The sequence below is a fragment of the Culex quinquefasciatus genome, chromosome 2, assembly GCF_015732765.1.
Source record: "Culex quinquefasciatus strain JHB chromosome 2, VPISU_Cqui_1.0_pri_paternal, whole genome shotgun sequence".
NCBI lineage: Eukaryota > Metazoa > Arthropoda > Insecta > Diptera > Culicidae > Culex > Culex quinquefasciatus.
In genome coordinates this window covers 50,103,521-50,117,466 of record NC_051862.1, presented here as the reverse complement: position 1 = coordinate 50,117,466, position 13,946 = coordinate 50,103,521, and the positions used below count along the sequence as shown (strand labels likewise).

The 13,946-nt window shown below is 39.7% G+C and overlaps 1 protein-coding gene and 1 pseudogene across 1 annotated transcript; one reads left to right on the top strand and one right to left on the bottom strand.

Annotated features, from left to right (window-relative positions):
• Window positions 1–216: 216 nt before the first annotated feature.
• Window positions 217–4,966, bottom strand: LOC119765993 (annotated as a pseudogene).
• An 861-nt stretch (window positions 4,967–5,827) lies between these two features.
• LOC119767727 (spermatogenesis-associated protein 5-like protein 1) lies at window positions 5,828–8,141 on the top strand. The gene has a single exon (XM_038257067.1). The coding sequence runs from the start codon at window positions 5,867–5,869 to the stop codon at window positions 8,072–8,074; it is 2,208 nt and encodes a 735-aa protein (XP_038112995.1). The 5' UTR covers window positions 5,828–5,866; the 3' UTR covers window positions 8,075–8,141.
• The last annotated feature ends 5,805 nt before the right edge of the window (window positions 8,142–13,946 follow it).

Sequence of the window (13,946 nt, the reverse complement as noted above, 5' to 3'; positions counted from 1 at the left end):
GGAATAACCTGTAAATCAGTAATCTTCAGCAGGTGATAGCGGATATCTCTGTGGCGTTGTCCTATCAATGAAGTCTTGTCAAATACAATTAAAAGGAGGTTGTTGGACATTATCGTCTGCTGCATTGATAAGACGTTGATGGTTATTTGATTTGTTTGGAGGTGGACAGCTACATGAGTGGTACCTCTTGCAATTATGTCGATGTTGAACTCAAATCTAGTGTATCTCCACATCTGTGATACACGGTTGGACTTCCACTCCGACATCTACAAAGTCCTGGTACGAAATAAGATCCTCGTATGGCAAAACGTCACTCATACTATCCCGCACCTGTTCCACCTCACGGAACACTTGCAGCAGGTTCAACCCGGCGAGCTACTGCAGATCTTCCCGAGTCCACGGTTCAAGCGTCGTTCCATCGTTGTACGCACCATTCGCCAGTATGTCAAACAGATCCGGATACTTGGAGAAATCGTCCAACCCATCCGGGGTGCTATCGCCACCGATGCCGATGTGATCCGGACCGGTCACCGATTTGAATTGAGATGACCTGAAAGCTGACAGTTTCAGAAAAGTGTACATTTCGATTCTCTCAGACTATACTTACGAACTACGTCGTCGATACTTTTTCCTCCAATGAATCCAGTGTAGAAGTTGACCATAATAATCCCACGATTCTCGATCAACATCTTCAGTACGTCGTCCTGTACGTTACGATGATGCGCGTAAACCTTGTGCGACGACGAATGGCTGAAGATTACCGGCGCCTTCATATGTGCCAGCACGTCTCCCATAACTCCGTGGCTAACGTGCGAAATGTCAACCAACATCCCCAGTCGGTTCATCTCCCAGATCACGTTCTTGCCCCACTCGGTCATGTTCTTCACCACAGCATTTCCATCTTCATCAACCGGTGAAGCATCCGCCCAAGTAGTACTACACGCGTGCATCAACGTCATGTAACGAACCCCCAACTCGTAGATCATCCGCAACACCGCAAGTCTCGAATCCCTCGAATGGCCCCCCTCAACCGCAATTAGCGATCCAATCCGCTTCTCCCCAAACGCCTCCATGATCCCGTCCGCGCTCGTTACGAACTTCAGGTACTTTGTATACTTGGCCACCAAGCGCTTGATCACGTCAATCTGCTCCAATGTCCGTTCAACGGTATCTCGTTACTGGGTGCTGCATTCCGCGAACGCCACCCAGAACTGGGCACCGACCTTACTCTCCAGCAGTCTCGGGATATCCGTGTGACTCCACTCGGACCGACCCCACGTGGGATCTACCTTCAAATCTCGATCCAGATCAAAGTTATTGATCAGGTTGCGTTCAAAGTTGTGGTGTTGTGGATGTTCCACGGCAGGTCTTTGTGACCGTTGACAAGTGGCACCTCGTCCAAACCGTTCGACCGAAGAAGGGATTGGGATCGTTATCGTTGTCGGAGGTACTGTCATCAGAGATGATCGCCAGCGGTACCGCCATTGCTACGGCTACGATGGCAATCAGAATGATGGCACCACCGACTTGAACCTTTCGGTTGGATAAGGCTGAGGATATTTAAGATATTTAATGTGTTTAGCCTGTGTAGACAGAACGGTTTAGTTCCAAAATTAATCTATTCATTCGAGAAACAATTCGTGTGGCCGGTTCGAAGCAGGACTAGGGTAAAACTAGACAGTGATAAATTATTTCGGCTTAAGCAAATTTCATCTCCCGCATCGATACCGTCTATATAACAATTCTGGAGCAACACGAGAAAAGGGCGGATAAGCATTTTGACGGCATGAACAATTTTGCAAATTCCGAGCCAACAGATAACTTTTTCACAAAACACGAAATGTAAATTAATAGTTGGCCTTCCCAGCTACCTTTTAACACGGCGGATTTTGTTAAATAGTTTACTTTTGGCTCAGAATTAGCAAAATAGTGCTGGCTGTCAAATTGCTTATGCGCCCTTTTCAAATGTTGCTCCAGAATTGTTGCTAATACGAGATAAGCCTAGAAATTCAGCAAACGGCCCATTGGTTTCATGATATTCATGGAGGAATGCTAGGAGGAATGTCCTTCGAGTTCGGCTATCTTTATGATTTCAAAAACTGTCTGGACTACAGGGTTGTCATTTAAAAGTAAATGTTTCCAATACAGTTTGAGTTTTAAAAAAACTATATCTTTTTTTACTAAGGGAGCGTTCTTTTATTACGTAACGCGAAAAATCGGACTTTTAGACCCCTCCCCCTCGTAACAAAATTTCCATACAAATTTTAAAAATTTTGTATGGAGCGTAACACGGCCTCCGACCCCCTCCCCCTACTGCGTTATGTAATAAAAGAACGCTCCCTAAATGTTTGCACTTTGTTGGGGACACATAAAATAAATCAGTAAAATTTAAACAGTTTGTATGAGTCAAAATAAAAGGTAAATTTTGTGAGCTAACGATTGACAAAATTTAGGCCAATACAAATTATATTTTATGATTTTGCTTTCCTTCTCCAAATGTTGTTAAATCAACTTATAATTTGTATTTTCATTATGTCTTTTTTTATTAAAATATTATTGCTTTAAATTCTAAAACGTCTTTTTTGTCTTTATTTCATTCTTTTTATTAATCTACCTTCAAATCTCGATCCAGATCAAAGTTATTGATCAGGTTGCGTTCAAAGTTGTGGTGTTGTGGATGTTCCACGGCAGGTCTTTGTGACCGTTGACAAGTGGCACCTCGTCCAAACCGTTCGACCGAAGAAGGGATTGGGATCGTTATCGTTGTCGGAGGTACTGTCATCAGAGATGATCGCCAGCGGTACCGCCATTGCTACGGCTACGATGGCAATCAGAATGATGGCACCACCGACTTGAACCTTTCGGTTGGATAAGGCTGAGGATATTTAAGATATTTAATGTGTTTAGCCTGTGTAGACAGAACGGTTTAGTTCCAAAATTAATCTATTCATTCGAGAAACAATTCGTGTGGCCGGTTCGAAGCAGGACTAGGGTAAAACTAGACAGTGATAAATTATTTCGGCTTAAGCAAATTTCATCTCCCGCATCGATACCGTCTATATAACAATTCTGGAGCAACACGAGAAAAGGGCGGATAAGCATTTTGACGGCATGAACAATTTTGCAAATTCCGAGCCAACAGATAACTTTTTCACAAAACACGAAATGTAAATTAATAGTTGGCCTTCCCAGCTACCTTTTAACACGGCGGATTTTGTTAAATAGTTTACTTTTGGCTCAGAATTAGCAAAATAGTGCTGGCTGTCAAATTGCTTATGCGCCCTTTTCAAATGTTGCTCCAGAATTGTTGCTAATACGAGATAAGCCTAGAAATTCAGCAAACGGCCCATTGGTTTCATGATATTCATGGAGGAATGCTAGGAGGAATGTCCTTCGAGTTCGGCTATCTTTATGATTTCAAAAACTGTCTGGACTACAGGGTTGTCATTTAAAAGTAAATGTTTCCAATACAGTTTGAGTTTTAAAAAAACTATATCTTTTTTTACTAAGGGAGCGTTCTTTTATTACGTAACGCGAAAAATCGGACTTTTAGACCCCCTCCCCCCCCCCTCGTAACAAAATTTCCATACAAATTTTAAAAATTTTGTATGGAGCGTAACACGGCCTCCGACCCCCCCTCCCCCCCTACTGCGTTATGTAATAAAAGAACGCTCCCTAAATGTTTGCACTTTGTTGGGGACACATAAAATAAATCAGTAAAATTTAAACAGTTTGTATGAGTCAAAATAAAAGGTAAATTTTGTGAGCTAACGATTGACAAAATTTAGGCCAATACAAATTATATTTTATGATTTTGCTTTCCTTCTCCAAATGTTGTTAAATCAACTTATAATTTGTATTTTCATTATGTCTTTTTTTATTAAAATATTATTGCTTTAAATTCTAAAACGTCTTTTTTGTCTTTATTTCATTCTTTTTATTAAAAACTAATATTTTTCAGAATCATTTAGGTCTTAAAATGAAACTTAGATTGCTGATATTATTGTTTACAGTGTACAATGACCCTTTGTACGACCACAAAGAGTTTAATATGAATTATTTTTAAATCAATGTTTAAAAATTAATTTCGCGTCACTTCTTGACAGGAAAGATCCTACTTGACAGCTCGTTTCAAGGGGACCATAGTTGATCTATCGAAAAAGTGATGTCTTGTCAACTTTTTTTTTGCATTTAAATAAAAAAAATGAGTAGAAATGAATTGAATTCATAACGAATACCACTTCTATTATTCATCTTCTTTTCTCCATAGGGAGCGTTCTTTTATTACGTAACGCAGATGGGGGGGGAGGGGGGGGGGGGTCGAAGGATGTGTTACGATCCATACAATTTTTTTTGAAATTTGTATGGAAAATTTGTTACGAGGGGAGGGGGAGGGGGTCCATAAATCCAAATGTTTGCGTTACGTAATAAAAGAACGCTCCCATACAAAAGTTATATACAGTCCAGACTTGATTATCCGAAGGCCTCGGAAAAATTTCACTTCGGATAATCGAATCACGATAAAATTTTTTTTTCGTTGTCATATTTTTTGATTGTTAAGCATAGGTATGACCCCTAAACTACGCTAAAATTATTTAGAATTTTTAAATCCAAGATGGCGGCCATAGTGGCGGTGATGCATTTTGTTTTTAAAAGGCGATCAATTACTCAAAAGATGGGGTCGTAGAACTAAAAAAATTATGTTAAAAACAAGAAAATGAAAAAATACGAAAAACATTTTTTTGTTCGTGATTCGAATATTCGAAGTCCCATACAAACCTTCGGATAATCGAACTTCGGATAATCGAAACTTCGGATAATCGAGGCTTCGGATAATCGAGTCTGGACTGTAGTCACATAACCTAACAACGTATTGCCCAAATGGTACAAACTATTCCCCGACTGGTAAAATCATATGGGGTATAATTCGTCTATGGTTTGGCTTCATACGGTGTATGATCTTCATCATTCGTTGTATGATCCGAAAAAATGATATGTGTATGGCAGGGTCACTGATGAAGTGGTAGGGTTGTCCAAATCCAGGCTTTCTCGGGACTACCCCCTGAAATCAAAGAATGACCCATCACTAAATATTGCGCCCTCCACAGGTAGAAAAGTAGAACAGTTGTTTTTCTTCATACATTTTGACGATTTCTCCCATATAAACTTCAAGCGATTAGAGGGAGGGGTTCCCGTAGTCAAAATGAGCTAAAATTTGGAATTCAGCCTGGTGATGGGTCAATCTTTGATTTCAGAGGGTAGCCCCGAGAAAGCCCGTATTTGGACCAACCTAGTGTAAGGTTGATGTTTATACGTAATTTTAGCTATAAGGCAGTAATGTTTAACTGATTTTGGTAGATCCGGGATAAATTTTTCTTGGTCTCGAACAGTAAAAAATCAACAAAATCATCAACTACCTTGATTATCAAAAAAATGTGTTAGAAAAGTATTTACCACGGCCATTTTTTGACAGTTTGACGCCAACAAAATATTTCAGGAATCTCTACAGCAGAACAAAGGAGAAAGAACCATTCCTTGGAGCAATTCTTTACCCTCTCTGGCTTGCTTTCACTGCCGCTGCTGCCCATTGAAATTTTTCTTGACCGGTTCCTTCCGAAGTGCATTTATATACCGCTTACCGTGGTAAATCAAAACCGTTAAAATATTGCTCTGAAGATTTCTTATCCCCAAAGAGGCACCCCCCTGATAAAAGCCTCTAACAAAAACTTAACTACCCTATGATTACAAAAAATCTCCCAAAATAATCGACGCACCCCTCGCCTGCTGAAACATTTCACGCTCTGTCAAACGCACGTGCGATTTGTTGTTTATTTACATTCTTGTTCAGTTAACCGGCAGCATCGAAATGCCTCCGGAACCGATCCCCATCAACCACCCGGTCACGCCGGACAGTGGCCACCTGCTACGAACGCCACAGATTTGTGAGATTTCCTCGAGTTTGCTTCCAGGGGATGCGTCGCGGATTCCGGTGGGATCAACTGTTTTGTGCAATTACACTAGTGGTCGCCGTTTCCTGGCCAAGTGGTTCCCACCAGGGGAGGACCGATTCCTGCGGGATGCCGTTTGTTACGTGGATGAAAGTGTGGAACTGTTGGGAGATTTTCATGAAACGGGGCGCGACGATCCGAGGATCGCTTGTTTAGAAGTGGTTGACGAACCGTTGTGTCGATTTGAATCGGTGCTGCTTGATGTCCGGCTGGATTGCGCCAAGGTGGACCAGGAGCTGATTAGGTCACGTTGTGAGTTGGTGGACTTGTTGAAGGATTTGCTGGTGCCGTACTGTTTTGGAGAGAATTGTACAGTCGCGTTGAGCGATTTGGAGAATGAAAGCTACGGAATTGTCGGAGTGACCATTCGGCGGGCGTTTGGGGCCGGGAAGTTTGGACAAATTCAGAACGAGACTCGCGTCGAGATCGATCGGATGCTGTTTCACGATTCGAGAGGGTCGAAACCGCTTGTAGGGTTGGAGGTACCGTTGGAAGCTGTGAGAGATTGTTTGAGTGAAGAAAGGAATGAAAATGTTCTGCTGGCAGGACCTCCTGGTTCTGGGAAGTACTCTCTGGTGAAAAAGGCCGCTCGGGAAGGTAATCACCCGTTGTTTGAGATTAGTGGGTTGGATTTCATCAAGTCACTTCCGGGAGAAACGGAGTCGGAATTGAGGAAAACCTTTGAACGGTTAGAGCAATTCACGAAGCTGGTAGATGTCTCCAGCAAATCGATTCTGCTTGTGAAAGACGTGGACAGATTGTGTCCCAAGGTGAGCAATAGAAGGGGTGAAGATGTGGTCAACATTTCCCGGATTTCGTCACAGTTTACTGCACTTTTGGACAAGTACCACAATCAGGCGGGGAAGATGATCGTCGTTGGCACAACTTCAAGTCTGGAAAACCTTGACCAGCGTGTTCGACGTCCCGGTCGCTTGGGAGTTGAGGTCTTTATTCGAATGGCCTCGGAGAATGACCGAAGGCAGATTGTGGAAGCTGTTTTGCAGCAAAGCGGAGCCACGTTCAAAGCAGAGATCGTAGAAGAAATCATCAGACGAACTCCCGGTTACGTCGGAGCCGACCTGGAGCTGCTTGTGCATACCTTGCAGCGGACACGCTGCCGGCAACCTTCACTAAACATCCAACAGCTGCTGGACGAGTCGCTGAAAAAGATTCGACCAACGGCGCTGCGGAACTCGATTGGTCTCATCACCGGCCTTAAAGAATCCTTGTACACCATCGGTGGAATGGAAAACCTCAAAAAGACGCTAAGAGTGTCCATCCTAGGACCCCTGCAGAACCCAGCAGCCTTCCGTCGGTTCGGGATGTCCCCCTTAAAAGGCATTCTCCTGTACGGACCACCCGGTTGCGCCAAGACCACAATCGCCCGCTGTCTAGCCGCGGAATCCCGCATGACTTTACTCTCGGTATCCGCCGCGGAAATCTACTCCCCGTACGTCGGCGACGCCGAAAAACTTATCACCAAACTCTTCAACCAGGCCCGCCAGTCCGCCCCGGCCGTAATCTTCCTCGACGAAATCGATTCCCTTGTGGGAAATCGCGGCTCGCAAGGAGTTCGCGGCCCAAACGACGTCAACATCCGCGTTCTGTCCACCCTCCTCATCGAAATGGACGGCATCGGTGGCAGCGTCCAGTCCACCATAGCCACCAGCGAAGACTCGTGCAACATCCTGGTTATCGCGGCCACCAACCGGCCGGACATGATCGACGATGCACTGCTGAGGCCGGGACGGCTAACTAAACTGATTCACGTTCCGGCGCCGGATCGTGTCGCGCGGTTGGCTATATTGCGCAAAGTTTCCGAAAAGGTTCCGCTGGATCGAGATGTGGACTTGGAAGCGTTGGCTGACCTGACGGAACGCTATTCTGGGGCGGATTTGCAGAATTTGTGCGGGCAGGCGGCACTGCATGCGGCAGCGCTAGATGAAGACGCGGAGAAGGTGCGGATGGAGCACTTTAGACACGTGCTGGAGGAGAGTCGCCCCTCGTTGACGAGCGGTCAGATTGAGTGGTATGAGCGGTTCGAGACGAGGCATCGTGTTTTGTGATGAAATAAGTATGTTGTGTGTAAATTTGTTGAAAAAAATGCCTAGCAAATAACTGAAAATAAAAAAATAATAATTAAAAGATCAGACTGACAGTAAACAATTATATATTTCAAATTTATATCACAGCTTCAAACTAAACATTGCAAAATTTTACAAAAGGTTCCATTAGAGCCAAAAATGCCAAGCAATTAAAACCCCCTAAAAATAGTCATTCGACCAAACAACTCTTCCAAGGTTCGCGCACATCCCAAAACTTCTAATTTTATCGCTTCCATGAAGTGAAGCAAGTGGTCTTCACACCATTTTGATCTTTGCAGAATTGCATTCGATGGCGTGCGTTCGATACTTTTTTCTCATGTCGCGATTGATGGCCTATCGAGATGTGTATCGGCGTTTTGGGAACATTTTAATTTGGTAGTCTTGCGATCTTGTATCGACGGCAGGCCTGTTGGCAGTATCAAGTTTCTTCTCGGGTTGACAATGAAGGGATTGTCGTCGTCAGCGCTGGAAATAAAGTATGATTGCCAGCAGGTTGTGCTGACTTGACGGTTTGCGTGAAAGTCACGATATATCGAAAATGGATTCGACCAAAATTAACCCTTATGCACTGTCGTAAATGAGTGATAGAAGAACCTATCATTTGATGATTCTTGCATCAAAAGTCAGAGGTAAGCGAGTAATCATCTTTTATCTCGTGATTGCCAGCAAGAACATTAAATGAAAATTTTCTTTCTTTCACTCCTGCTCTTTCCTTCGTTCATGAGCACTCACCGAAGATGCTTTTGTTTTCTCAGTAACTCGTAACAAAGGAATGCTAGGGGTACTAATCCACGCATGAGATTGTGTTGGATTGTCTATAAATTTGGATCAGCTGTTATGCCACGTGCTTGAAATTCAGCCAGTCACAGCATTTTTGGTAGTATTCAAATTGAAACGTCAAAATCAGCTGCTTGGAATTCAACCAATCACAAACGATTAAAACTAATACAATAGAGTTATCTACGTGCGCATGTATTGCGTGTTTGTACACGAAGGGTTTTTAGGTTAAAATTTGTACCCGCCAGCAAAAACAAATGGTAAGCTAGTGTGCGTGAGATCGGGCTTAGATAACTCTATACTTTGAAAACGAATACTAATACAGAATCATGGCGTGCGTGAAAGAAACCGTGGAGATCTCTATTACGTCTCATTAAGGTGATAGAAGCTTGCTTTCACTTTTGGGGCAACGACTATCAATGATGGTTCTAAATTGGCCCAGAAATGGTACATTGAAATGAAAAAAAAATCACTTTAGGTAAAATGCTGCTACAAACAACACAAAGAAAGCCATTTTTCGATTGAAACATTCTGAATTAAGATTTGAATGTTTTTCTAAAACAAACATGGTCGCCAAATGACCGATCGGGAATGATGCCTTCCAGAGGCTGTTTTTTTATCAAGTCGGGAAAATCCGCAAAAAAAACCTGGAAAAAGCCGGAAATTTTTGATTTTTTTGTCAAAAAGTCGGGAATAGTTGAGATTTCCAAGCATACATGTTTGAAAATTATTTTGTAACTCTTGAATTATTTTGTTAATATTTTGTACAATTTTCAAATTAAATTCATTCAATTCTGCTTTAGTAACTTACTTTAAATTTAAGGTTCTTTCACTATTTGAATAAATTTGAGAATGAAAAAGCTATTTAAGGCATCAAAAATCTTTTTTTTTCTTTTAAAATAAATATTGGATACCTTAAAAAACAGATTTTCATAATATTTTTTTATGAATGAAATCTGGTGTTTTTTTTAAAGGTCCAATAAACCAAATTTTCATTTTTTTCTTTTTGAGTGTTTTTGAAACCGCTTAAGTCAGGGGTATTAAAAATCACCCAAAAAGCAAAAACTGAAAATTTGGTTTATTGGACCTTTAAAAAAAACACCAGATTTCATTCATAAAAAAATATTATGAAAATCTGTTTTTTAAGGTATCCAATATTTATTTTAAAAGAAAAAAAAAGATTTTTGATGCCTTAAATAGCTTTTTCATTCTCAAATTTATTCAAATAGTGAAAGAACCTTAAATTTAAAGTAAGTTACTAAAGCAGAATTGAATGAATTTAATTTGAAAATTGTACAAAATATTAACAAAATAATTCAAGAGTTACAAAAAAATTTTCAAACATGTATGCTTGGAAATCTCAACTATTCCCGACTTTTTGACAAAAAAATCAAAAATTTCCGGCTTTTTCCAGGTTTTTTTTGCGGATTTTCCCGACTTGATAAAAAAACAGCCTCTGGAAGGCATCATTCCCGATCGGTCATTTGGCGACCATGTTTGTTTTAGAAAAACATTCAAATCTTAATTCAGAATGTTTCAATCGAAAAATGGCTTTCTTTGTGTTGTTTGTAGCAGCATTTTACCTAAAGTGATTTTTTTTTTTTTTTTTTTTTCATTTCAATGTACCATTTCTGGGCCCTGAATTTAGAACCATCATTGATAGTCGTTGCCCCAAAAGTGAAAGCAAGCTTCTATCACCTTAATGAGACGTAATAGAGATCTCCACGGTTTCTTTCACGCACGCCATGATTCTGTATTAGTATTCGTTTTCAAAGTATTGTATTAGTTTTAATCGTTTGTGATTGGTTGAATTCCAAGCAGCTGATTTTGACGTTTCAATTTGAATACTACCAAAAATGCTGTGACTGGCTGAATTTCAAGCACGTGGCATAACAGCTGATCCAAATTTATAGACAATCCAACACAATCTCATGCGTGGATTAGTACCCCTCTAGCATTCCTTTGTTACGAGTTACTGAGAAAACAAAAGCATCTTCGGTGAGTGCTCATGAACGAAGGAAAGAGCAGGAGTGAAAGAAAGAAAAATTTTCATTTAATGTTCTTGCTGGCAATCACGAGATAAAAGATGATTACTCGCTTACCTCTCTGACTTTTTGATGCAAGAATCATCAAATGATAGGTTCTTCTATCACTCATTTACGACAGTGCATAAGGGTTAATTTTGGTCCGAATCCATTTTCGATATATCGTGACTTTCACGCAAACCGTCAAGTCAGCACAACCTGCTGGCAATCATACTTTATTTCCAGCGCTGACGACGACAATCCCTTCATTGTCAACCCGAGAAGAAACTTGATACTGCCAACAGGCCTGTCGTCGATACAAGATCGCAAGACTACCAAATTAAAATGTTCCCAAAACGCCGATAAACATCTCGATAGGCCATCAATTGCGACTTGAGAAAAAAGTATCGAACGTACGCCATCGAATGCAATTCTGCAAAGATCAAAATGGTGTGAAGACCACTTGCTTCACTTCATGGAAGCGATAAAATTAGAAGTTTTGGGATGTGCGCGGACCTTGGAAGAGTTGTTTGGTCGAATGACTATTTTTAGGGGGTTTTAATTGCTTTGACATTTTTGGCTCAGATTCTGCAAGTTTAGTTTGGAGCTGTGATATATGTTTGAAACAGTTAAAACAATTGTTTACTGTCAGTCTGATCTTTTAATTATTATTTTTTAATTTTCTGTTACTAAACCAAATTTTCAGTTTTTGCTTTTTGGGTGATTTTTAATACCCCTGACTTAAGCGGTTTCAAAAACACTCAAAAAGAAAAAAAATGAAAATTTGGTTTATTGGACATTTACAAAAAAAAACTCCAGAAATGGTCTTTTTATTTTTTATCAAACAAGTTGATGAGAACTGCTTCATTTTGTCACATTAATTGAATATTTGAAACAAACATTCCAATTTGAGATTTACAATGATTTTTTTTTTGTAAATATTTTTAATTTTTTAGCTAAATTCATAGAGTAATTTCAAAACAACAAATCAAAATGTTTCCCTTGAACTTTTTTTTTAAGAATCTGTAAATTTACTATAGATAAAACATGATTTTCGCTTATCGGAAAACTTAAGATTGAATAAAATCTAATCGCTTTTCGTTTTGAATGCAAAATAAATCAAAAACTTTTTCACGTTTTGAAAACATTAAAAAATAGGGTATATGGCCCTATTTTGGACCTACTATGCAAAGCGTCAACATATTTCGCATAGTTCTCAGGAACGGTCTAACTAATTTGACTCGTTTCAGGATTGTTTTGTGCCTTAATTTATGCTTAACAAAGTGTACTATTGAAAATTTAAAATAATTTAACCATTCCATTGTAATAAGCATTTCTAGTAAAACATTTTTTGGATGCTTTTTGGACTTATTGAATGTATTTTGGAGACATCGCTGAACCTCGGTCCTAACAATCATCTAAATCTCTAGCATCAATTTGCATTTTTATCGTTTAAAAAACATATTTTCATTGTTTCTGTTAATCATTTGCTTTTTAAAGCATAGATTTTATTCAAATAATTACAGTAAAGAAATTCAATTCGAAATATTAAATTAAAAAATTTCAATCAATTTCAGTGAAATATCGAAATAAATTGATAAACAAAACTGGCAACACCTTGTTATGCATGTGTTGGTGATAGCCTTGAACCGACGGCAAAGTAGCTCCAAAAACTGATCCAACGCGGCTGATTTGAAAAAATATTTTGAAATGAGATTTTTTTCGATAATAGAATAGTTATTTCAATGGTTTAGTAACGGAAAACCAGAAAGAATTAAATAAACAACAGTTACATTGCTCGGAAACCGGACGAAATTGCTTGGTGTCAGTGCAAAACAGAAAAAATCATCAAGGTGTCGTGAGCCAAATCTGATAAGCAACGAGGTGGGAATTTTTGGACCTAATCGATGTGCTAGGAAAATGAAAGGAACTTCGAATGGCGTTGTAAAAAGTGGCTGAAAAAGCGGAAATAATCAAAAATGTTAACATTTTTGGAAGAGGTAAGATGCAAAACGATCCTGCCTACACTTTCTGTTTGTTGGATTCAGTGAATTCGTACTTTAAAAGCCTGAACTACCTCGATTCATAAAAATAGGTCCAAAATAGGGTCATATACCCTATTTAAATTGCAATAAAATAATTCCAAGGAGTTTTGATTGAATGCAATTTTTTGAAGTATTTTTAAGGAATTTCTTATGTTTCTGTGTTTACAAAAATTGCCAATAGCTAGATTTTTTTTTAATTTTAATTTTTTTTGTTGTTATTGCCTTTTTTCTAAAGAGATTTTGTTTGAAATACATCTTAAGATAAGAAATGCCTATTATCTAAGCTTTCTGGAAAAGTCGGAAAAAGTCGAGAATTTGAAAATGGGATTTGAGTGGTCACCCTGTAATTATTCAGAATGTCATACGTGATTGATACCCAGAATTCTAGGTGCTGAGAATCTCACTACGGCAAGAAGGGCAGTGAAAGTTGGGAGGTGAGATTTTGGGCATGATAGTTGTAGTCGCTGAGAGTTCAATGTTTGATATTTTTACAACCTTGCCTTAAAGACAAAGTTTCATGCAAAATCAAGAGGGGTTGGTTTCGTGTAATTTGACAGACGAATTTTCAGGTGTCGTTCAAACTGATTATCAAATTGAACTCAAACCAAAAATCAAGATAACAAAAATCTGGTTCAAATCGTTATCAGTTTGCAAACACTTTGGCTAAGAAAACGACTAAAAAGCAAAGCCGATTCCAGCTTATCCTATCGGGAACTTCCTTTTCCACGTAATTTGTAGACACAATCTTGCAGTTGTTCAAACAAAATCTTTCCAGGAACACGTGAGGGTAACCTCCTTGCTACTCTATGCTTAGGAGGACAACAACGACGACTCTTCAATGAATCAGTCGAGGTCTGGGCACTTCCATACAAATTACACACAGTAGCACCCTCCGCTGCTGCTGCTTCTGCTATCAAAATATTATCAGGCTGGTTAGTCTGTTTGACTATTGGTCGAAGCGCTCGCAACGCAGCAGCAGCGTTTGTA